Genomic DNA, 26,420 nt, shown 5'->3' on the forward strand with positions numbered 1-26,420 from the left:
GATGACACCACCCTTATGGCAGAAAGTGAAGAGGAATTAAAAAGCCTCTTGATGAAAGTGAAAGAGGAGAGTGAAAAAGTTGGCTTAAAGCTCAACGTTCAGAAAACGAAGATCATGGCATCTGGTCCCATCACTTCATGGGAAATAGATGGGGAAACAGTGGAAACAGTGTCAGACTTTATTTTTTTGGGCTCCAAAATCACTGCAGATGGTGATTGCAGCCATGAAATTAAAAGACGCTTACTCCCTGGAAGGAGAGTTATGACCAACCTAGATAGCATGTTGAAAAGCAGAGACATTACTTTGCCAACAAAGGTCCATCTAGTCAAGGCCATGGTTTTGCCAGTGGTCATGTATAGATGTGAGAGTTGGACTGTGAAGAAAGCTGAGCACCGAAGAATTGATGCTTTTGAAGTGTGGTGTTGGAGAAGACTCGTGAGAGTCCCTTGGACTGCAAGGAGATCCAACCAGTCCATTCTGAAGGAGATCAACCCTGGGATTTCTTTGGAAAGAATGATGCTAAAGCTGAAACTCCAGAACTTTGGCCACCTCATGCAAAGAGTTGACTCATTGGAAAAGACTCTGATGCTGGGAGGGATTGGGGGCAGGAGGAGAAGGGGATGACAGAGGATGAGATGGCTGGATGGCATCATGGACTCGATGGACGTGAGTCTGAGTGAACTCCGGGAGTTGGTGATGGACAGGGAGGCCTGGCGTGCTGCGATTCATGGGGTCGCCACGAGTCGGACACGACTGAACGACTGAACTGAACTGATGATCTAGGGTTGTATTATTGCTATTTATAGTCAGTGGCTATTTTTACTTACTTCGAGGAGACCTGCCAAGTACTTCCCACAAATGTCGAGTGGCTTTGTGAGAGGAGAGTGTGCGCTCCACCCCGGACACGCCGTGAGGTGGGCCATTCCCCGCAAAGTCCTCTCGAGGGACGGCAGGCCATAGAAGTGAGGAGCGTCCGTGACTCTCAGACACTGGAGTAGTTTCAGGGCCAGCTGTGTTTGGAAAACGTAAAAAAGCTCCAAGCATTTCCTGTGTACGTAAGGAGGGGAAAAAAATCAACCACTGAACAAATGTAATGGGTTTAATGGGCTTTCTTACTGGTGGTAGAGGGATACTAACAATTCACTGTATCAGAAAAGTAGGAACTAGTGGAAATGGCAGAAAATACTCCCTCTTAAAACAAGTCTTTCCAAGGAAAACATAGTGAATGTACCATCCAGAATATATAATGTAAAATACAAGTAACAATTACACTGAAAAATGCATAAATGGGTATCAGTATTGACAACTGATAATGAAATTAAAAGTTAACACAGAATTACCACATGAACCCACAATTCTAGTCCTAGGTATATACTCAAGAACTGAAAACATACATTCACACAGAAATGTGCAGATGAATGTTCATAACACCACAATTCACCACAGTGAAAGGAGGACTCAATGTCTACCAGCAGGTGAACAGATAAGCAGAACATGGCATATCCGTCCAGGGACTATCATTTAGTCACTGACATCTGCTACAACGTGGACAGACCTTGGAAACATGATGCTAAATGAAAAGAGCCAGACATAAAAAGGTCTCGTATTGTTTGACTCCAGTTATATGAAATGTCCAGAATACACAAACTCATAAGATTGATTAATGGTGACCAGGGGTCTGGGTAAGGGTGAATGGGAACAGACTGCTCTGGGGTAATGAAAATGTTCTGGAATTAACCAGTGATAGTTGCACACTGTATATATATCAAAACCCACTCAATTGTATACTTTAAAATTAAAATTATGAATTTAAAATTATGGGTTAAAATTATGAATTTAAAATTTTTAAGTCAGAGCTATGGACATACATTTGAAAATCATCAATGCAAAAATTTGTTAAGTCATAGAAATGGGTATGACTGCTCAGTCAGATGTATAGAAACGTAAGAAAAAACCAAGAACTAAGTGAAAGTGAAAGTGTTAAGCCCTTAATCATGTCCAGCTCTTTTGTGTGTGTGTGTGTCCAACTCTTTGGAACCCTGTGGACTATAGCCCGCCAGGTTCCTCTGTCCATAGAATTCTCCAGGCAAGAAGACTAGAGTGGGTTGTCATTCCCTTCTCCAGATCTTCCTGGGTCTCCTGCATTGCAGACGGATTCTTTACCATCTCAGCCACCAGGGAAGCCCCAAGAACTAAGCCTAGAGACAACAAAATAGTGTGCCCACATGTGTGTAAAATTATAATCAGGACTGAAATAAAACAGACCACCACAACTGATTTTTACTGAAATCTTTCCTCCTCTTAACTTGAAACAAGTGAAACGACTCTTTGGAAATCAAAAGAAAACTAGGTTTTACATAAATGTCCCCAAACTTCCAATTATCCCAATGGTACCTGTCAGTAACGGCCTCAAAACTGAGCAGCAAGGTACTAAAGAGAGCAATCAGCTCTTTCTGGAGCTGCTGCCTGACCGCAGTGCGGACATCATCCGTTTCCTCTTGTGTCTGGGACTCCGTCAGAACCAGGAGGTCCAACAGTGGATTTGGACTCTAAAAAATGAAGTTTGTAAAACATGTATTTACTCTCTCATTGAGCTATATGCTGCTCCCCCAAAATGTTGGTTTTTTTGTTGTTAATCATGTTCTGGAGAAACTAAGACTCAATAATTTAACATAATACTTAATAATTTAACCCTTGTAGCATGATATTAGAGAGTAAATTCTCCTTAAGTTACTTTGCTCATGTTTAAAAGTATTATTATTATTTATAACACTAGTGATGATAATATATGAGAAGATAAGATAAAACTCTTCTAAAACAGCTTTAATACCATACAAAGTCAAATACCAAAATTCCTTTTCTAAAACTGCATTAACTTTACAGTATCATCATCTACAACTCTGAAGAAATTTCATTTAAACTATGAATAAATTATGGAATATATATCAGCACTCATGACATACTATAAAATTCATAATCATTGAAATATAAAGTTTTAATTGACTATACTTACACAATTTAGGCAAATATATTTTAATTTTTCTATTGTTATATACTATTTACAGCCTTATTTACAAACATTCAACTACTGTACAGATTTTCAAGAAAAGATTCTAAAACTGAAGACTGGTATATACCTGCTAATTTCACAAACCGAAACCACCACAACTCCCAGTGTACAAAAACTCTAACCAAAGAAGGAGATTGTTTTAAAGGTTATTCTTTTCTTAAAATGAGCAAGAATATTATGAAGTTATAAAAAAGTGTATAGATCAAAAATCAAGTAATCAAAAAACTCGTTCAGAGGAAAAGTTCTATAGAAATTATTTTAATATCTTAATATCTAACATCTAAAATATTTAAGCAGGCTTAAAAGTTAAAAGAACTATGACATTAGGTTTTCCTGTTTGCTTTATTAAAGATATTAAAAAAAAAAAAACTGCCTCTAAATGCTTCCTTAATTTTTTAGTAATTAAAGGATAAGAGAAAATAAAAGCAAATTCAGTAGTTCAAAATCATCCTTGGGAAAGTAACAGAAGAGTAAACTTTGAATAATAAGTCTATGTACTCTGGAAGGACAACTATCTTATTAAGAACTCAAAAATTATAATTCAGGGAAATTAGCATGTTGTCTCTCATTGAGTTCAGTTCAGTCACTCAGTCATGTCTGACTCTGCGACCCCATGGACTGCAGCACGCCAGGCCTCCCTGTTCATTGTCAACTCCCGGAGTTTACTCAAACTTGTGTCCATTCAGTCGGTGATGCCATCCAGCCATCTCATCCTCTGTCGTCCCCTTCTCCTCCTGCGTTCAACAGTTCCCAGCATCTGGGTCTTTTCCAATGGGTCTTTTCACATCTGGGTATTTTCCATCTGGGTCTTCTTCACATCAGGTAGCCAAAGTATTGGAGTTTCAGCTTCAACATCAGTCTTTCCAGTGAATATTCAGGACTGATCTCCTTTAGGATGGACTGGTTGGATCTCCTTGCAGTCCAAGGGACTCTCAAGAGTCTTCTCCAACACCATAGTTCAAAAGCATCAATTCTTTGGCACTCAGCTTTCTTTATGGTCCAACTCTCACATCCATACATGACTACTAGAAAAACCACAGCTTGGACTAGATGGACCTTTGTTGGCAAAGTAATGTCTCCACTTTTTAATATGCTGTCTAGGTTGGTCATAACTTTTCTTCCAAGGAGTAAGCGTCTTCTAATTTCATGGCTGCAATCACCATCTGCAGTGATTTTGGAGCCCAAAAAAATAAAGTCTACCACTGTTTCCACTATTTCCACATCTGTTTGCCACGAAGGGATGGGACCAGATACCATGATCTTAGTTTTCTGTATGTTGAGCTTTAAGCCAACTTTTTCACTCTCCTCTTTCACTTTCATCAAGAGGCTCTTTAGTTCTTCTTCACTTTCTGCCGTAAGGGTGGTGTCATCTGCATATCTGAGGTTATTGATATTTCTCCCAGAAATCTTGATTCCAGCTTGTGCTTCATCCAGCCCAGCGTTTCTCATGACATATAAGTTAAATAAGCAGGGTGACAATATACAGCCTTGACATACTCCTTTCCCAATTTGGAACCAGTCTGTTGTTCCATGTCCAGTTCTATTTGTTGCTTCCTGACCTGCATACAGATTTCTCAGGAGACAGGTCAGGTGGTCTGGTATTCCCATCTCTTCAAGAATTGTCCACAGTTTGTTGTGGTCCACACAGTCAAAGGATTTGGCATAGTCAATAAAGCAGAAACAGATATTTTTCTGGAACTCTCTTGCTTTTTCAATGATCCAACAGATGTTGGCAATTTGATCTCTGGTTCCTCTGCCTTTTCTAAATCTAGCTTGAACATCTGGAATTTCACAGTTCACGTACTGTGTCTCTCATTTATATTATAAGTATTTTTCTCAGTTTACCATGTCTTTATACTATATGGCTCGGCCTGGGGGTAGTAATGGTGAAGGGGTCAGAGGTCAGATTTTTCTCTCTCACTCTCTCACATACATATATATACACACACCACACACACACCCCTGTAGACTATACCTAAATGTAGAAATTATGATCATGGAGCACAGTTTAAGTACAATAAAAGATGAAAAGTAGAAACAACTAACAAAAGCTAGGATATAAAAGAGGTGGCTAAAATAGGAAAATAACTCCAAAATACAGTAAGGTCAGAAGACTAATGGAAAAAAAAAGTCTGTAACCCATATCACAGATACAGGGCTAATCTAATTTATGAAGGGCTCTTCTGTTACCAAAAATGAAAGAGAAAGGGGGAGAGTGTGTGTGTGTGTGAGCACATATGTGCTAGAGGAGACCAAAAACCCAACTGTGGGGCAAAACTTAACAAGGGCATCAAGGGACAATTCACAGAAAAGGAAACAAAAGAGCTCCAATCTTTTGGAGCTTTGTAAATATCTTCATATCACTCAAAATAAGGGTTATCTATTTAAAACAAACTCAACAGAAACACATATACATATGTCTCTGCAATTTGTAACTGTCTCCAGCAATTATAGTTCTAGGAATTATTATTCTATGAATATACTTACATACATAATACGGCCCGCAGTTTCCATTTATGTTCTATTCTAACATCTTATGAAATGAGGATAATGTGTGTTTCTTGTAATTAACTACACAGCTTCCTTAATATCACATGTTTACTAGTAAGTTAATAAATGTTTACTGAAAGCTCACTTGACTTCGCATTCCAGGATGTCTGGCTCTAGGTGAGTGATCATATCATCGTGGTTTTCTGGGTCATGAAGATCTTTTTGTATAATTCTTCTGTGTATTCTTGCCACCTCTTCCTATCTCTCATCTTCTTCTTCTCATCTTCTGCTTCTGTTAGGTCCATACCATCTCTGTCCTTTATTGAGCCCATCTTTGAATGAAAATTTTCTTGAAGAGATCTCTAGTCTTTCCCATTCTATTGTTTTCCTCTACTTCTTTGCACTGATGACTGAGGAAAGCTTTCTTATCTCTCCTTGCTATTCTTTGGAACTCTGCATTCAAATGAGTATATCTTTCCTTTTCTCCTTTGCCTTTCATGTCTCTTCTTTTCACAGCTATTTGTAAGGCCTCCTCATTCTGAATATTAAAAAGCAGAGACATTACTTTGCTACCAAAGGTCCATCTAGTCAAAGCTATGGTTTTTCCAGTAGTCATGTATGGATGTGAGAGTTGGACCATAAAGAAAACTGAGTGCCAAAGAATTGATGCTTTTGAACTGTGGTGTTGGAGAAGACTCTTGAGAGTCCCTTGGACTGCAAGGAGATCCAACCAGTTCATTCTAAAGGAAATCAGTCCTGAATATTCACTGGAAAGACTGATGCTAAAGCTGAAACTCCAATACTTTGGTCACGTGATCTGAAAAGACCCTAAGATGCTGGGAAAGATTGAACGTGGGAGGAGAAGGGGATGACAGAGGATGAGATGGTTGGATGGCATCACCGACTAAATGGACATGAGTTTGAATAAGCTCCAGGAGTTGGTGATGGACAGGGAGGCCTGGCATGCTGCAGTCCATAGGGTCGCAAAGAGTCGGACACGACTGAGCAACCGAACTGAACTGAGAGCTCACGATGTGCAAGGCACTAGGGCAAATGCTGGGTATGCAGCTGTGAACAAAACAGACCTCCTTTACAACAATCACAATAACGTGGAAAACAGTAAACATTAACATTTAGAACTGGACATGGAGCAACAGACTGGTTCCAAATAGGAAAAGGAGTACGTCAAGGCTGTATATTGTCACCCTGCTTATTTAACTTCTATGCAGAGTACATCATAAGAAATGCTGGGCTGGAAGAAACACAAGCTGGAATCAAGATTGCCAGGAGAAATATCAATAATCTCAGATATGCAGATGACACCACCCTTATGGCAGAAAGTGAAGAGGAACTAAAAAGTCTCTTGATGAAAGTGAAAGTAGAGAGTGAAAAAGTTGGCTTAAAGCTCAACATTCAGAAAATGAAGATCATGGCACCTGGTCCCATCACTTCATGGGAAATAGATGGGGAAACAGTGGAAACAGTGTCAGACTTTATTTTTTGGGGCTCCAAAATCACTGCAGATGGTGATTGCAGCCATGAAATTAGAAGACGCTTACTCCTTGGAAGAAAAGTTATGACCAACCTAGATAGCATATTCAAAAGCAGAGACATTACTTTGCCGACTAAGGTCCATCTAGTCAAGGCTATGGTTTTCCAAGTGGTCATGTATGGATGTGAGAGTTGGACTGTGAAGAAGGCTGAGTGCTGAAGAATTGATGCTTTTGAACTATGGTGTTGGAGAAGACTCCTGAGAGTCCCTTGGACTGCAAGGAGATCCAACCAGTCTATTCTGAAGGAGATCAGCCCTGGGATTTCTTTGGAAGGAAAACTCCAGTACTTCTTTGAAGTACAAACTCCAGTACTTTGGCCACCTCATGCAAAGAGATGACTCACTGGAAAAGACTCTGATGCTGGGAGGGATTGGGGGCAGGAGGAGAAGGTGACGACAGAGGATGAGATGGCTAGATGGCATCACTGACTCGATGGACGTTGAGTCTGAGTGAACTCCAGGAGTTGGTGATGGACAGGGAGGCCTGGTGTGCTGTGATTCATGGGGTCCCAAAGAGTCAGACGCGACTGAGCGACTGAACTGAACTGAACTGAAACAAGTTTTATATACAGAAACATTCATAGACATATCTTTTCAAATCTATAACTACTTTCAAAAGCATTCTCAATTAGAATTTCTAACTTATATTATATGAGCACCTTGCATTTTTATAGAGAATGGAGTCTTTAAATGAGCTTTGCAATGCATTAACATATAATGAAACATTTTTGTTTTATAAGGTCTACTATCTTTTGTTTCATTTTAGGCCCCTTTTCCTAATTTAACTGTGTTTTTTTTCATGATTGTCCAAAGGTTTGTCTTTAGTAGGTTAAGTAAATCTCTACAGTATCTGTAAAAATAAAACACAAGCTAGCTTCCTGGGTTCTTGGCAGGTTTCTTAAAACACATCATCTACAAAAAGTAGAGAATAGTCAGGGCTGGAAGGGTAAATACTACAGTAAACTTACATTAAAGCCTGAACAGTCTGACTCATTCTTTCCAACCTCACCACCATTGTCCCTCTGCCTCCAGGCTTGGCTCCCTGCCTCTTCACAGGCCTATCTGAACTTCCCCGCTCTAAGAACCTCACTGAAAAATACGGTTGCAAGCTGAAAATTCACACAGAGATCAGGTTTTGTTAAACACCAAGACTGAAGGTCCCATTTAGTCCACAGACTTTTAACTTAAACTCAGTCATGTTAGGAAGGCATTCTGCTAAAAGCTATTGATTACAACAGAACGACTACTTTGCTAAACATGAGCTATGTAAAAATTATACTTTGCCATATTTCCATACACAGTATTAATAATCTTTATAAATACATCATCTGTCAAACCTCAAACTCAAATTCCTTAACAGCACTTACTTGTCTAAGAAGTAATTCTAGAAGCCAGTTTAGAAGTTCTACAGGTACATTTTTTCTTTGTTCCTTCAATAACTTACTGAGAAAATGTATGATATCTATTAACAGCTTCTCATCTTCAGTGCAAGCAGGAAGAACTTGTAAAAACCTACAATAAAAGAAAACCATAACCATGGTCTCTAGTTCTTTAAAATAAGTGGCACCCAGATAAGTATTTAACAACTGCCTGAGCAGTGAGGGGGAGGCTGACTTGCTGTGCTTGCCAATTTCTACAGTGTAAATACCCTGCCGTGTCTGCCTGCCATCCACCGAGGGACCACACAGCTGTGGGGTCAGGCCTGCAGCTCACCATTACACACCGTTCCCGTCACACAGGCAGATCCATATAAACAGCTTCGAGAACACAGATAACACTGAAATGTTGTAAAATAATTAGGAAGCGATGACTTTGCATAATTGTTACCTTTATCTTTCATATAATTTGACTAGAAGTTTACAAAATATAATTTTTAAGAGTGATTGTGTTTAATAACTAACTTGCAAAAATCCAGATAATTTAACCAACAGCTCTGAAACAAGGTGGTCCTAGCTGGCTCCAGCACACCACTGAAAAAGGCAAATTAGATATCCAAATTGTGAGAGCTACGCTAAACGAGCGTCCACGTTTTAGAAACTCATATAAACCTTGCATTTTGAAAACTGCACACTTTCTGTTTAACAGAAAGTTATACATATTATACTAAAGTCATATGAAGACTGAAATGTAAAATTGCTGGCAGCAGCTATTTATCAGTCTTGTTTCAAATGCAGCCATCTGCTACCAGTTAAACATGTTAAATTTATAGGCCAGGGTTTTCCAGTAACTACCAAAGGACCTCCACATGGTTATCAACTTCAAGAAATTCAGAGTAAAAATATCAATGAGATAATTTAGAACAAAACAAAGGCAAAAGCAAATAAAACAGCCAGGGTTACCAAGGCTTTAATCAATTCTCTGATATCTCAGCTCATTTATAATATGGACAGGATAAGCATTCAGTTTGTTTACCCCATCTTATCCTAATCACTTACTTTGTAAGATAAACTAAGATTTCCTAAGATAGGACCTAAAAATAGAATAATGTTAATATCTATAAAAAAAAATAATTTATTTATAACTCCAAACTGTAGTAATTACATTCAAATTTTCTCTTTTGCTGTTATAAGATATGCATTACAGATAATTAAAAATCCTTAAGTTTTTCTTTCTAAAATCACATTTCTCTCTCACGATACCAACAATAAGAACAGATGCTCTTATCTTAAATGTATGGAGGGGAACCCAAATATGATCCAGTCCAGGTCTCTGAGGTGACACTGACCTGTTTAGTGTGGTGTGCCAAGACAAGGACTTCAGGGTAACCCCACAGGGGCCAGTGCCGCCCTTGAAAGACAGTCTGTCATTTAGGAGATAAAAACTCATCCTTGTGAGGGCAGCCCTCACTTCCCTGTGGCCTGCAGCCTGAACGATGGAGCGGAGACAGTCCTTGAGTCCACTAGGTGTGTGGGTCATCTTCAGAGTAAGGGTGTCCTCGGTGGATAACTTCAGTGTATCTAAAAATCTAAACAAAGAGCAATAGAAGCTATTTAAATAAAAGCTCACAATTATTTTTAAACTAGCTCCCCCAAATTCTGTTTTATCTTTGTTTCCTTTTAATTAAAGGGTGACTCATGGCCAAAAGAAAATCTGATGTGTATCTATCAATATTAGGGTTTTACAGTAGCTTAAGGATGTTTATATTGACATTTTACTGCTTAGAGAAATATAAAATAATTGTCATCCAAAAGAAAACACTAATTTTCAATATATTTAAAAGTCATCACCAACACAGTAATGATGACAAATGCACACAGACTTATTAAGCTTTTACACTAACCCAGAGCACTTTTCCTAGTGAATTAATCTATCAACTAACCCAATTGTATACAATCTCTAAAACAGCAGAGAACAATGTGTTGAAATTCCTTTGTGTGATAGTTTTTTAAAAGGCATGAATATAACAAAGTAAAAATTGTCTTCAGTGAAAAAGCAGATGACCATAAGCAAAAAAACTACTTGATCTAAAGGAAAAATAAGGACTAATTAAATTAATTAAATGTGAATGCTTTTCTACATGTGTCACACTTACTCCTGGATTTCAGCTTCAGAGTTCACTTGCTTCAACACACTGTCACTCCCGTGATACCACGACAGGTTCCAAGCCATCCTCAGCATATCTGATACCGGCTTCAAGGCCAAAGAGTCAGCAGATAACGGCAGAACCATGGAGTAAGGACTCACGGCGTGGTGGCCAAGTACATGCACTGGTAGATGATACCTGAAGAAAAGGAATAAAAATAATCGCGAACTTTTAAATTCTTAAATGCTGCTCAAAAGGGTGAGCCACAAAGGAGAGTTAGTTCTATGCCTCCCACTTTACAATAACACGAAGATCTCTCTCATGATCCCGATTTTGAGCAGTTGTCATGCTTTGTCCTTCTGCCCTCCTCCAAACTTCCCAAAACACTCGATCAAACAATTTCCTGAGGATTGACCACAATTTCCTACGGACTTCCCTGGTGGCTCAGACAGTAAAGCATCTGTCTACAATGCAGGAGACCTGGGTTCCATCCTTGGGTCAGGAAGATCCACTGGAGAAGGAAATGGCAATTGCCTGGAAAATCCCATGGACAGAGGAGCCTGGTAGGCTACAGTCCATGGGGTCGCAAAGAGTCAGACACAACTGAGCGACTTCACTTTGTTGTATGAGAGTTGTTTGCAGAGGGAACTGACACCCCCCGAAATCAAGGCCCATGGCTATAGTGAACAACACATACATGGTGTTCAATTGAAACACAAATGTCTACTGTAGGCTAACAATGTAAGTTACCTTTTATTCAGTTACATGGCATGGCAGTATGATATCCATTTTACACATTATCAAAATGAGACTTACAGAGGCTAAATGAATTGCCTGTGTTCACAGCAGTCAATAAGGGACAGAATCACAACTTAACTATTTTCGCTTGAGAACACAGTGGCATCATCAATAAATTCAATCACTCTGTGTTACCAAGAGAACCTAGAAATATTTTTAGGTCTAAGAAATATTCAATAGCAGCCTCTCTTAAAGTTAATTTCACAGTGTTTAACAGTACAGCAATGTCTAGCATCTCAAATGTTAAAGAAGAATTCTGCTAATGAAATAAATCCCAAATTCCTAATTCACATATTTGTAACTGTCAGGTAAACACCCTTGAGTAGGATTTCTAAGAGGAACTTTAGTGTGCTTCTTCACTTCAAGCATCTCAATAAAAGAGGCTAAGGTAGGACTCTGTATACAAATGAGACTGCATAATTTAAGAAAAGATAAATTTTAAAAATTGGAATTTTCCTTAGGCGTAACCAGGGCTCCTCAGAGAAATGGCTAATGCGAGGTCTGAGATAGGGAAATCAAAGGTGAATGATGGGCGTGCCGGGCGGGAATCCACATGTTGTTTCCATATATGTGGTATGGAGCGGCAGGGACTGCCACATTGGAGCTGGGAGGGTGAATCACTCTGGTAGTTCCAGCGCACCACTCTGGAATACTGTTTAGGAGACCAAGAGTCGGACACGACTTAGTGACTAAACCACCACCACCACTAAAGTCAAACGTGTAAATACCCTCTGATCCATGTATGTTCAAGAATATTCTTAGCAGTTATTTATTCATAGTAGCCCCAAACAGAAAACAACCCAGTGTCCATCAGTGGTAGAATCTAAACCTCACAGCTGTATACTCTCACACAGAATACTATAGAGCAATGAAAAAAAGAAACCCAACAGTGCTTCCTGACATGACACACACAAATCTCCCCAAGTTGAACAAAAGAAGCAAAAGACAAGAATATACTTTATAAAGTGCAAGAACAATGTATAATAACAGAAATAAAAGTAGAATTACCTTTGTGGGCACTGGAAGGTAAGGAAGAAGCGTGAAAGTGGTTTCCTGCATCCTAATGATATTTTGTACCTTAATCTGTGTGTTAGATGCACACATGTATTTATCAGGAAAAATTTATGATTTGTAAACTTTGTGTACACTTCCATAAAAACAACTTACTTTTTAAAAAGTCTAAAGAAAGATGAATACCAAATATAATTCATGACCTGACTGGATCTTGCTTTAAAAAAAAAAAAATCCATGAAGGATATTTTGGATATAATTAGAGAAACTGGATCAAATTACAGAATTACTTTTGATTTTCTTAAATGTGACCATTCATGGTACAGTGGTTATATAAGATAATGTCTTTAAGGAGGTATACATTGGAGTAATTGGGAGGGAAGTAAGATTATGTCTGAAACTTATCTTTAAACTGGTTGGGGAAAAAGATTACATAAAAATAAATAAATGTATTGAAAGAGCTGGAGAGAGGGAGGGAGGGAGGGAGGAAGACCTACATCTTAACAGTTGCTGAATGTAGACTGCAGGGTATGCGAGTGTTCACTGCACGGTTCTCTCAAGCTTTCCGTAGATGTGAACAGCATCAAACCAAACATCTGGTGACGGGGGATGCACACCTACTGAGCCCTCAGAAGCCCCCCTACGAAGGAGACGTGAAAGTGCTACAAGGCATGTGATGAAAAGCTAGATGAAACGTTAACAAACCACAGAGTCTTATTTCCCTTTCAGTACCAGTATTTTACCTTCGAGAAAATTGAAGGAAGAAATTCTTTACCTTCTAGAAACTGAAACAGGCAGACTGAAGACTGATGGTGAAGATGGTGTGCAGGAAGGACTATCAGACCTATTTCACAGCAGAAACAGAAAAGCAAAGAGACAACTGAGTGGACCGTCATCATGTCGAACAAACACAACCCGCTTCCCTCCTCGACCGATGCTCAGATCAAGAGCTGCTCCTGATTCTGTCATTCACTCCAGTTACAGCACGGCACCACTCCCCAACCTACTTATAAAGAGCAAACAGTGCTTTTCTTTAAAAAGTCCTTATAAGAAATGACTCAGACGATGCAAGTGCTATCTGGCAGGTGGCCTCTGTGTCTCCCTCCCAGTAATCCTGCTCAAGGTCAGTGTTAATCAGATGCTACCATCCTAAACATCTTCCCCAGGGTTTTTTAAATTAGTCAAGGGAAAAAAAAAAAACACAAAATTGAGAGTATATACTAAAAAATGCATTTATGATAGAATTTACTATAGTAATTATTAAATTTTGTACTTAGTAATGTTCAAAAGTAAAGTTCAGGGTGACTTTTTGAGCCAATGTGCTTTTTAATACTGCTACTCAAACCAAAAATCATACCACATACCATGGAAAGAAAGCATAAGCTTCCTAAGTCATAAAGTTCCATGTTTTGCTGCAAGACTGCATCAGAAACCTTAGACAGATATTTCAGAGCAAAATTCGTTTAATAGCTCACCACATATCCATTCTTGATACTTCATCAAATAACAGAAGACAAAACAATGCTCCAACTTCAGTCACAATCGTACAATCTTCGTGAAATATCAAGGAAACTGAGAAATAAAAAGAAGCATAACTTTATATTTTCACCTCAAAAAAGAACGAACCTCAAATTTAAAATATCTTAACTCAAAAAGAAGAGATGCCATTCTCAGAGAAATGCAATGTTAACCCACACAAACTGACATTACTAAAACAGTGGCTCTCAACCTTTCAAATCTATGCAAACCTCTGCAGGGCTTATTAATAGAGGTTCTGATGTAGTACACTTGGAGGATACAGACACTACTGGTCTAGCACACAGCATGTAGCCAACGAATCTCTGCTGAGTAACGAATTTTCCTTGTTGAGTACCTAGGTAAAAAACTAACTTTGCCCTGAAACTAAATTCATTAATGAGAGATATTATCATTTATTCTCAGACTCAATTAAGTAATGATTGGAAACATCAATGAGACAGAAAAAGTATTAAAAAGGGTACACATTATGTTAGCTTAGAAATCGCCTTTGAATCTAATAGGCACTCATAATTAGTTGACTGCTTGAATAATTTAAATCAAAATCATAAAGAAATGGTAAACTGGAATTAAGTTCTGCTGAATGACATTAATAGGAAGATAATTATTAATGAGATGAAAGAAAACTATAGATCCATAACTGCTACTCTTCCACATCAATCTATAAAAAAATTATAAAATTTTACACACTATTCAAAATATATGAGGCTGAACAAACACTCTGAGTCTCTAGAACTTTACCTGGTTAGCATGGTTAGCAGCTTTATCAATATTATTTAAACTGTGTCCTATTAACTTGGCAAGCAGGAATCATTAGAAAACAAGAAAATGCTAAAATAAAATGACTATATTCTAAGGATATTTTGAACATAAGTATCATTTATCTCTTAATATGTTTAATAAATGAGAAAGTTAAGCATATTGAGACATCCGATCAAGACATTTCTCATAGAATATTTAAAAGCAGTGGCCTACACTTCTAGGAAAGAAAACAGCATATGTTACCAAGCTCTCTACTGAAAACAGTCAGAAAAGGCAAGAAAAATTTAAAAAGAGAACAAAATTACATGGAGTTTTCCCATCTAAATATGTTACTCAATTACAACCAAACTGAAAGGGGTTAGAAAAAAAAACACACTTTATAAAATGTAATATAATACATTGATGCTCAGAGCCATTGAGGATGGTCTAGCTCCCACTCCCCACAGACTGGGTTTATATAACTCAGGCCAGTTTAAGGATGTAAGCAGTTATCTCAGCAAAGCGTCAGATCTAAAGGCACAAAATAAAACAATAGAGAGGAAACAGATGCTGGAAAGAAGGCAGTGGTGACAACAGCTTTAGCCCATAGCTCTGCAGGTGAGAGCTTCAGCCCTCCCAGCTGTGAGGCCTACTCTGAAACAGGATTTTAAGAAAATTTCCACAAAAGTGTTAAACATTTTCCACTGCAAGATGGATTCTTTTACCGGCATACCCACTTTGGTATTCTGTTAGTAAAGTAGAAAGTAAATGTCACCTACAGTTAAAGAATAAACACTTAAAGCTTAAGACTGAGCTCCTTACTATCAGAATTTATGTACCTCTGAAGAGCAGGGTCAGGACAGAAGTCTGCTGGGACAGAGAAACTCGCAGGACCGGGTCGGCGCAGAGGACCTTCCTCAGGAGCGTGAGGCTCGGCTGAGCCAGGCACTCCACCACCTGGCCGGCGGGGGAAACACAGTTGTCTATGGTCATCAGTTTTAAGATGAGATAAAATATACGTTGCATATGTGTGTGCGTGCCTGTGTGCTCCGTCGTGTCCCACTCTTTGTGACCCCATGGACTGCAGCCCGTCAGGCTCCTCTATCCATGGGATTCTCCAGGCAAGAATACTGGAATGGGTTGCCATTTCCTCCTCCAGGGGAATCTTCCCGACCCAGGGATCAAACCTGCATTACAGGCAGATTCTTTCCAGCTGTGCCACCCGGGAAGCTCCAAAATATAACCCTATCTTATTCTAAATTCATGCTTTTTCACCAAAATTATGTGAAACTAAAATGCAAACATTAAGAATTGTTTTCCACTAAAAATAAGTTTTGTATATACTTATGCTTATACATCTAATATAAATTTTAAGGTTACTTTTCCTTTAGAGACCTCACTTCTAAGAAATTAAAAAAAAAAAAAGAACAGGTTGTGGGTGTTATTCGAGACTGACACTCCAAGAACTCATCCAAATCCAGGTGAATTCATTTCAAATTTAATTAATAAAAACAGCAGTCTGTAAAAATATGTCTTACCTCACCATCCTGACCCACACATTCACTTAAATACTCAATTATCTTGTCAACTAGGTGCAATTTTTTCACCACAGCATGCATTTTAATATCTGTAGACCAAAAAAAAAAAAAAGTTACTAAAAATTAAAGAACATTTTCTATAGTCTTAAAAATACAGAACAGACATCTACACAGCTTTCAAACTGTTAAAAATAGTTGAAAATTAGAGGATGACAACTTCAACTTTTTACTTTATACACATCTCAACAATTTGAAAACTTTTAAGTAACAAGCACATCTTCTATAATGTAAAGAAACTATTTAAAAAGAATCATTACATGAACTAGCCAGATTCTGAAAAGTACTAGTATTTTAAGTATACAAATGACTCCTTTAATTTGTACATGGAAAATTATTTTAGGTTCTTTCATTGGCATTTCTTCTCTTTTCCAAATCCATCATCTCAAAACGTTTAGATTCTCCACAAGCGAATGTGTATATATCACTTGCAACAAGATTTTTCTATTAACACAAGTTCTTTAATCTCAAACTCTTAATAGCAAATACAAAAGAAAGGGTCTGTAATATTTCTACATATTTCTAAAGAACTTAAACATATTCATGTGGATATGTGTGCACACACTGCACGGTCTGAGTGTCTGTGTCCTCACAGAGCCCATCTGTGTGAAAGCCAGTCTCCAAAGTGGAGGTTCCAGGAGGTGGGGCTTCTGGGAGGTCACCAATCATGAGGGTGGAGGCTTCGTGAATGAGACTAGTGTCCTGATAAAAAAAGAGGAGAGCTTTGTTGCCCCTTCTCCATGTAAGGACACAGGAGGAAGACAGCCAACTATGAACCAAGAAATGGGCCCTCACCAGACACTGAATGTACAGCACCGTAACCTTGGATTTTCAGCCTCCAGAGCTGTGAGAATAAATTTCTGTTGTTTATAAATCACTCAGTCTGTGGTATTCTATTAAAAAGCCGCCGTAAAACATTAAGACGTATACACACAGAGGTACTAGAGACATCATTAGGACCAAAAACTCTCATTGCTTCTAAGTTACTAGATATAAGTATTTCATAACTTGCAGACAAATTTTCTTCATTTGTCCTCCTATATTCTCATTAAGAAAAACATACAAACATAAAGTTGATATTGAATTAGTAGCTATCATTATAACTATATTCAACTGCCACTTTAAAAGGCAGCTCCACTACCCTTCAATACAGTGCATACCAAATTATGAGCTTTCTTTTTGAAACATTAGACAATACCAAAAGAATACTCTCTAAAAGCTTTTTTTAATCTTCTTAGCAGAGGCTTTCCATATTTGCTTGAGCCTGATTTTCTGTAGTTTCAACTACTGTTATTAAAACCACAAATATGTTGAATATGCCTTTCCATGTTACGCTCTCATCCCAATCAGGATGGTAACATTCATCATATCCCACCTTCCAAGTTGAAAAAAAATACTTTTATGTAAATGCAAAGGTACTTCTTTCAAACATTAACAATAAATTACACACATCACATATAGGAAAAAACTAAAAACTAAGAATTACAACACTACAAACAAGGTAAGAGCACATTCTGCTACTTCTTTTTAAAAACAAGCCTTTAAAGAAAATACATAGTTACAGTACATTATTTTTATCTTACCTACCCAAAAAGTACAATTTGATTTATTTCTTTAAGCAAGACGGAACAAACAGAACACAACGTACTAGGTAAAGTGAGAAAGGAAGATGCAATTTACTGTTTGAATTTATATCAATATTTTAAAAGGAAGATAATCTTATCAAATGACATTCCACAGGTCAAATAATGATAATCTAAACAAGTGGTCAGCAAACTTTTTTCTGTAAAGAACTAGATAGTAAATATATCAGGCTTTGTGGGCCACATATGGCCTTTGTTGCACATGTGTTAAAAACATAAACATCACCCTTAACTTGAAGGCAGTTAAGAAAAACAGGCCACAGGTCAGAATGGCCTACAAACCAGTTTGCCAACCCCTGGCACTACTGTATGCAGCAACCTGAAATACCATTCTCAGCAGCATGTTCCTTAGACAGTACCTTGCATAATCACCACTAACTGCTCTGCGGCTGACTTTCTCAAAACAAGATCAATATCATCTGAGACAAAGATTTCATACACCTTTTCAACAGTCTCCAACTGAAAACCAAAAAGAAAAAAGAAAATTATTTTTTCATCTACTTCCAATTCTCCAGTAAAATTCTACAGAATTCAATAGTTCATACCATAAAAAGAAAAGCTCAAAAGCCAACTTATTTAAGTAATCGATATATTTATATTTGGAAGAAAGATTGCTAGGTCAGAGAGGGAGTTAGGATCTAAAACAAAGAGTCATCATGTCAAATAAGCCTCTCCTCTTGATGTACATTTTGGCCAGGAAGTTATTCGCAACCCATTAGCAGCCACTTTTAACTATTTCAAAGAAAATATTCAAGTTACACAACATCACTCCAGGTGGTAGCCTGCTAGCCTGAAAACAGTGACCCAAGATATGTGATTCGACCCCAGTGTGACTCGGGGTTTCTCTGCTGCTCCCAGAGGCCACCAGCTGGAGTTCCCCTCTCAAGCACCCTGGAGCAGAGAGCTCTCTGGGGTGGGCTGCCCAGCTCTCCGACCAGCCCCTGCCCCGTACCAGTCCCCAAACGTCGCTTCCTGCCAGGAGAGAGTCTAAGGACGCAAAATATAACAGAAGCAGGGAAGAGAAAAGGACACAGACCACACTCCTCCTTCCTCCCACCTACTGCCATCCGCAGCCCTAACGTGGACTCAGGAAAGAGAGTTCTAGAATCCACTCCTTCCCCTACACCACACACAGGGCCAGGAGTGACACCAGGGGCTCAGTACACAGGATGACCCCAACAGGACCTGGTATACAGTCCATGGAAGGTTCTCCAACCACCTGTCAGGACCATGACATGGCCCCAAACACTAAGATTAGGAGAACGCTGAACGTGTTTCCCCATTTTAAAAAATCCATTGTATTATGTGTGGCTCTACAGCACTGACACAGGCCTCAAGGGCTGGTCTAAACTTAAACAAAAACCGCCAGACTGCACACTTGGAGTCACAGGAGAAGCTATGAAACCTGGGAATGAACCAATGAAGATAACCGACAGCGAGCTGTTACTGATCCCACAAGTCCGCCATGATTCGGGTGCAGCCCTGGGCAGACAGGAGATGAAGGCTAAACCTCTGAAGAGAGGGGAAAAGCCAAAGATTCAGAAAAAGAGATTAACAAAAATATCTCAGAACCACCGTAACATTTAAGAGAAACTGCCTTTGACTTCTATATTCTTTTCCTGTGATGAAAAGGCTGAAAAACTTTATCATAGGAATATTTTCTTTTTTGAATATTTCCAAGAGAAGAGAAAGAATAGTTTTTATGTCAGTGACGTTTGTTTTTAAGAGTCATCACAGAATTTCTTTCATCGAGATTAGCCTTATGCTGTGTTTAAGATTCTATTCAAATGAATTTGCCTTTCCAGCATATATTCTCAATGAAAAGGGACATGATGCCTGGCATACAGTGGGCAGTCAAGAAATATTTGTTCAATAAACAAATGTATCCAGAAGCCAGAAAAAGCCAGGATACAACGTCAACTTCACACATGAAGCTACCCCTTCTCTCCCTATCTGATATATAATGGAATAAAGAATGTAACACAAAATAAATCTCACAGTTATAAACAAATGAATAAACTTGAAAGTTAGAGTCACCTTAATCATCAGTTCTCTTCGGTCATCCAATTTGAGTTCAATAGGTTTTTTCACAATAAATAAATTAGTAACTCTGGAGAGAACCCTGGCATCTATTGAAGGGCGCTTGGTATCAGCCCCCTCTTCCCTTGTAAGGTGAGATGCTAAGAGCTTTAATGCCAGCACCCGGACCCTGCAGAAACAAAGTCTTTAAGTCAATATTTTGTAACATAAACTGAATATAAACGGCTGAAAAAAAAAAAGTATAGAAATTAGAAAGACCCATAATCACAAAGAATCATCACAAATCAACACAATTATCAGCTATGTTTATCCTTCCTTTGTGGCTTAGATGGTAAAGAATCTGCTTGCAATGCTGGAAACACAGGTTTGATCCCTGGGTTGGGACGATGCCCTGGAGAAGGAAATGGATACTCACTCTAGTACTCTTGCCTGGAGAATTCCTTTGACAAAGGAGCCTGGCAGGCTACAGTCCATGGGGTCACAAAGAGCAGACATGACTGAGTGACTAACACTTTCACTTTTTCATTTTCTACTATACTGAAATTATACATGACATTGTACTTTTTCTATTAAAATATTTACTGTATATCTACAATTATTCTTGCATTTTATGTTTATAAATAGGCAGCAGAAATAAAGAATAATTGATAATTACAAGAGAAGACGCAGACTCACTGTGACTGCAAACTTCACAGTCAATATCGCCTCAACTCCAACTCAAAAATTAAAAATCCTGACTCCAGCCTCCATGTCAAGTGATCTACCTCAATCAATCATGAAAACTATCACAGACGCAGGAACACAGTCCAGACAACAGGCCAAACCTTCAGGAGAGTAATCACGTTAATAGCTGAAGTGAGATATTTGGAGTGAAATAGATCCCCTCAAATATGAAAATACAAATACTTCTAGCTCCCATCAAAACTCTATTTTATCTGGACTTGATTAGCTTTAAAGCCAGTTGAGTGGGAAGGTAGAAGATTTCAAGAAAAGGCTGACTGCTGGACACTATTAGTTCAATTCAGTCACTCAGTCGTATCCGACTCTTTGCGACCCCACGAACCGCAGCACGTCAGGCCTCACTGTCCATCACCAACTGAAATGGAAAACTAGAACCATCAAGTAGACCAGCAGCAATGAGTTGGAGGATACTGAGACAGGTTCTTGAACTACATGGACAGCGGGACATTCTAAGCGGTAATCCGAGTTCCACTTGGGAGACTACAGTTAAAACCTGCACACCCACGCAGGCCTCCCTACCAAAGCGCGCCTGTGCCCAGCCACCCTGAAGCTCCCGTCACTGATCTCGCTTTGTTGCAATCAGCGAAGAAGTGTGGCTGACCCGGCCTCTCTCCTCAGTCACATGCCGACTTCCAGAAGGGCCGTGCCACGTCCGCGTAGCCTGCTGCCAGGTTACAGCCGGCCACAGTCCCCAGGTGCTTCCCAAATCAACAGAAAGCAGGAATTTTCTGTATTACGAGCAGGCACCATCTCTGAAGGGCAAATATTTGCTCAAGGTGGTTGGGAAGGCAGGCAACGCTCCCTCTCCCCTCTGCTGTGTCTCCCACATGACGCTCTTCCTTTGGGCCCATGCTCTGCATTAGTGTCTGGGGTCACTGGTGCGGGGGCAGCCACCACCCCCAGGGAAAAGGCTAAAGGGGAACCCGGCAAGCATGGATTTATGCATCTCCTCCTCTGGGAGACAAACTTCGCATTTTCTTGGGTTTAGCAAGAGCACCAGAATCCGATTATTTCCCCACACTTATTTCTTTCAATGAATGTATTTTGAGCATATTTATGCCCAAGGTGGTCAATGAAGGTCTGAGGATGTAAAGATGAGCCAGGGGACAGCGTTCCTGCCTAATGGAGTTTATGGTCTGGTGAGATGAGAGAGGATTAGTCAAATAATGAAAACAATTACACACTGATTTACACTGCTTTGAGCTCTGTGTAACTGAGAATTGCCTTACCCAAGCCCTTGGCTCCTGGGAGGGGATCTCTAAGCCCCTAGAATGTCCTGCCTGAGAACAGCATTTCTGTTTACCTGGAGACTTTGGGCTGGGAAAGGCGATCCAGAAATAAGCATCTGTTTTGCTAAATCACCAAATTTGAGGAAGGGAGTACTAAATGAGCACAGTAGTAACAAAGACACTGCCTAGGGAGCACTTGCAGAAGCCCGATCCCAAGGAGCACACGCCCACTAACCCCGTCTGCCCCACCCGCTCCGGCATCACCCACAGCTTCCTCTCTGCACGATGCACATGCTCTTACAATCTCCCTCTTTTCCTCCTTCCATTCTCTTATTGTTTTACTTTATTTCATCTACTTCCTTACTTTGTCATCTGACTGCCTGTTTACAAAGAAGCCACTGTATCATCCTGACTAGGTAAGGGGAAAACAAAATTACCCAGCGTCAAGAGAACGTCTGTCTGTGTCCCCCAGCCTTTCCAGCCAGTCCCTTCTCGTCATCACTGCTGATCCATCTGGACATTTAAGTGTTTTTTCTCTTCTTGGTGAAGGAAAATCTAACCCCTGCTACACCAAGAGAGTAACAGAAGATTCATGCTGCACTGACTGAGAAGGAAGAAAGACAATCCTTCTCTCCTCTTCTCCTTTTAGTTAAAACGACACACGAACAGTGGCGGAAAGGGCACTTCTTCAGTTTGCCTAGAAGAGGACGAGCTAAACAAGATGAAAATATACCCACACGCTGGTAAGCTCCAGGAACTGGTGATGGACAGGGAAGCCTGGCATGACACAGTCCATGGGGTTGCAGAGTCAGACACGTCTGAGTAGTTGAACAGCAACAACAGACCCTGGTGTGTGAGGCAACTGGTCCACCACACTTTCATGAAAAACTTTAATTTTCAGAAAAAATATTTCATTAGAGAAGTTTCACTCCAGGAGGCTAACAATTTCTAAAGAGAAAAGACAGAGCAAACGCTCTGCAGTTCCTGTCATCTGCTTCTCTGCCCGCCTCCACCCCGCCTGCAGCAGCGCTATGACCAGCAGTGAGCGTGGCGTGGCCACAACACGGGTGGGCCAGGCGGCGAGGCTGGAGGAGGATGGGGCACCAAGGAAAGCGTCCACAAGACCGCCCATGGGGCCCTCTGATAAGAGAAGCGCTCTCCTTGACCTTCTCTGGTTCCACACAGATTCACTCATTTCCCAGAACACTCCCCTGGCCCCGCACACTCAGAGGACCTGCTCTACTTACGAGGGCTTCTTCACCAGCAGGAGCCGCAGCATGGACCTCAGCCGGGCGGCAGAGGGGAGCACCCCTTCGTCGGTCTCCGGACTCTCTCTGCTGAGGTGGAGGATGCAGGTCCCCAGAGGGTCTTCAGTGTCAGCATAGCCCTAACAGATTTCATCAAGAGGCAAGTTATGATTTGACTGTATACATAACATGCTGCTTGATTGTTTACCTTGAAATTAAGAAACTGTGTTGACCTGTCAGGCAACTCACAAATTTCTTTCAATTCAGCTGAATAAGGACTTTCCAAAATAACCGACATGAAGTAAGAACCCTACATCCAACTGTATTTAAAAAATAATACTGGAGAACTTCAGCAAAATGTGCCAACCCTCCTGACATGTGCTAATTTTTCTCTAGGAGTCTATCTGTGGGGCTGCCCTGGATGGGGCCCTGCAGATCTTCAGAGCTGCCCCCTGCACGCCCCACCCCGCACACACAGCGGGAGCGCCTGCAGGAAGACGGAAGCAGTCTTGCGGTGGCTGGAGGCCCCGGCTCTGTCTTCTGAAGGACGGCTCCTGTGAGGGTGGGCCTTTCCCATCTTCCCCACCTTCTCATCCAAGGGAGGGGGCCCCTGCATGCCCCTCACTCCTTTACCTGAGCCCAGAAGGGCTGCTAACAAAGCTGGCTCTCTGAAAGCTCAGTAATCAACCTATCACGCTAATCCATACATAAACAGGTAGAATCCACGAAGCCAGTTTCATTCTATCAAGTCTGCTTGAAAAGCATGGTTAACTTTGCCTAGAAGCCTTTACATGAGGCTGAGCTCTATTTTTCACAGTCGGTGCTGAAGGCCAGTGCCTCACTTCTTAACCTCACACCCAGACACACAGCGCCCCAGCGTCTCTTGTCTCCCCGACGGCGTGCGTTTCAGTCAGTCACGCTCACCGGCCAGCAGCGGCGGCCTAGGCGGGTGAGTGCAGAGTACCTGCAGCACGGGGATGACGGGGCACAGGGACTCCATGAACTTGTTCCAGGTCGGCGCGGTCACCCTCAGTCGGCCCTGCAGCAGGTGCACCAGGATGGCCTTGGCTGCGGCGCTCACCTGCCCAACAACACGGACAGCAGTCCAGTGAGGTGGCCGCCAAGTCATCTTACGTACCTGGGACGCTGCATGCCAAGTCTGGAAAGCGGCTAGTCAGCACCTCTTCCTTCAGACTTCCTATGTCCACAGCATCATCTTACATTCTGTCCTCAACCAGTTTTTCCCCCTTTAATGGTTTCCCTTTTTATCTTTAAAGTACACTTTCCCATTGAATAAAAATGTTTCTTATGGAAATACTCTTACTATAACTACTGCATCATCCCTATACCTTACATGAAAAACTTACAGTTTGATCTGAGTTCTCTGAGAACAAGGATGTCCTATATTTTGAGCCTCATTTTTTTAAACATTTTTTTAACAACAATTTAACTGAACCCACACATCAAAGACAAGTTTCTTTTTACTTTCTCATCCTACTATCTTATTACATTAGAATACTACCTTGATTTAGCTGAATATCTACAGAATTACTCTTTTGTACTGACACTTCCTCTTAACATGTCATACCTCATTTTTGGGCTCTTGAATGCCAAATGCAGAGATTTCATACAGAACTTTTGGGTGAAGTAGAAAATGAATTCCATTACAAAGGGAAGACACAGGTTTACTGATATTATGGATGCCTAAACACTCCTGCAAAATAATACAAAAAGTTTTTAAAAATCAGTGACACTGATTTTTCCAAAGGATTCCTCTTTCTTCTCTTTATAATTCAAATCCAATTTTAGTACTTAAGTCACTAAAACTTTTCTTTTAACTGGTAGGAGATAAAGATTCTCTTGACAAGTTTTGAGTCTGCATGACATACCTATTACAAAGTCATACTGCAATGAAACTGAAGAAAAGCAGAGATAAGGAAAAGATCTTAAAAGCAGGTAGAGGGGGAAAAAATACAAAGAAATTATAATTTAACTGACAGCAAACTTCTCAACAATGACAGAAGCCTAACAAGAGCAAAGGCATATTGGAAAAGTGCTAAGAAAAAACAGCAGTCAATCTACAATTCTATATTCAGCTAATCAATCATTCAGGAGTAAGATGAAATCAAGACATTTTCAAACATGCACTATCAGTTACAGACTGTTATTGAAAAATACTGAAAAACTTAATTTCAGTAAAAAGTAGACCAAACCTAAATACTTAACTATAAACAGAAGAAAATACATTCAAAGTAAAGAGCAGTTAAGATGAATGAACTAGGTAGATTAAATGAAAAGAACAGGCCATAAAAACATGTGTACAGCATGAAATTATTTACTTAAAAAAGCAGAAACAATAATATATATGATTTATAGAGACATGTATATAAAACACATGGATGGGAAGGATAAACACCAACTTTTAAAAATGGTTATATTGGTGGCAAAAGGAAAGAAGCCTCAGTTGTAACTAATATTTTTATTTCCCTGAAAAAAAATGATCATAAGTAAAAATGGCAAAACATACACATTATACCTAGATACTACTTATAAAAGTATTGAGTACAAGAGGACATTTTCAAGAGTACATGGGAACATATCTATTTTTCTACATTGTCCTTTGTACAGTGTTCTTTTCAATATCAAAATAGTTAATATTTATGTACTACTCTATCCTAAAATATTTTATAATTTAAAATATAGGAAATATTTGTTTCAAAAGAAAGAAAAGAAAAATATTACTAAGAAAACAGATCTGAAACTATAAAATTTAAGCTGTAATATCCTAAAACTTTTCCCGTGCATAGAAATCACTTTGAATACTTGAGAGAAGCCAACTTTCCCTTACAATTTTTCCATCATTAAATAATACAACATAAACGTAATTCTTAATAAAACTTCTAATAAAGCAATTCAGATGCTAGACTTACCAAGTTTGCAGTTACAGAATTTAATAGTATAAAGTTTTCAGAGTTGGCTAACAATTCTGGGGGGCTTCCCAGAAGGTGCTAGTGGTAAAGAACCTGCCTGTCAATGCAGGAGACTTAAGAGACACGGGTTCAATCCTTGGGTCGGGAAGATCTCCTGAAGGAGGGTACAGTAATCCACTCCAGTATTCTTGCCTGGAGAATCCCAAGGACAGAGGAGCCTAGCGGGCTATGGTCCACAGGGTCACAAAGAGTCAGACATGACTGAAGTGACGTA

At 39.7% G+C, this 26,420-nt stretch overlaps 1 protein-coding gene across 2 annotated transcripts in view; it reads right to left on the reverse strand.

Moving 5' to 3' along the window:
• RTTN (rotatin) overlaps positions 1 to 26,420 on the reverse strand; it is a 109,681-nt gene that overhangs the window by 53,311 nt on the left and 29,950 nt on the right. For both annotated transcript variants that reach the window (XM_040264347.1, XM_040264348.1), the window contains exons 15-28: positions 24,805 to 24,930; positions 24,181 to 24,297; positions 23,217 to 23,356; positions 19,997 to 20,168; positions 18,319 to 18,418; positions 16,260 to 16,348; positions 15,561 to 15,678; positions 13,920 to 14,016; positions 13,220 to 13,288; positions 10,645 to 10,833; positions 9,838 to 10,077; positions 8,480 to 8,624; positions 2,395 to 2,549; positions 828 to 1,047 (exon numbers count right to left, since the gene is read on the reverse strand). In XM_040264347.1, the coding sequence (XP_040120281.1) occupies positions 828 to 1,047; positions 2,395 to 2,549; positions 8,480 to 8,624; positions 9,838 to 10,077; positions 10,645 to 10,833; positions 13,220 to 13,288; positions 13,920 to 14,016; positions 15,561 to 15,678; positions 16,260 to 16,348; positions 18,319 to 18,418; positions 19,997 to 20,168; positions 23,217 to 23,356; positions 24,181 to 24,297; positions 24,805 to 24,930 (1,977 nt within the window). The remainder of the gene's footprint in view (positions 1 to 827; positions 1,048 to 2,394; positions 2,550 to 8,479; positions 8,625 to 9,837; positions 10,078 to 10,644; positions 10,834 to 13,219; positions 13,289 to 13,919; positions 14,017 to 15,560; positions 15,679 to 16,259; positions 16,349 to 18,318; positions 18,419 to 19,996; positions 20,169 to 23,216; positions 23,357 to 24,180; positions 24,298 to 24,804; positions 24,931 to 26,420) is intronic.

Source organism: Oryx dammah, unplaced genomic scaffold (assembly GCF_014754425.2).
Source record: "Oryx dammah isolate SB20612 unplaced genomic scaffold, SCBI_Odam_1.1 HiC_scaffold_22, whole genome shotgun sequence".
Lineage (NCBI taxonomy): Eukaryota > Metazoa > Chordata > Mammalia > Artiodactyla > Bovidae > Oryx > Oryx dammah.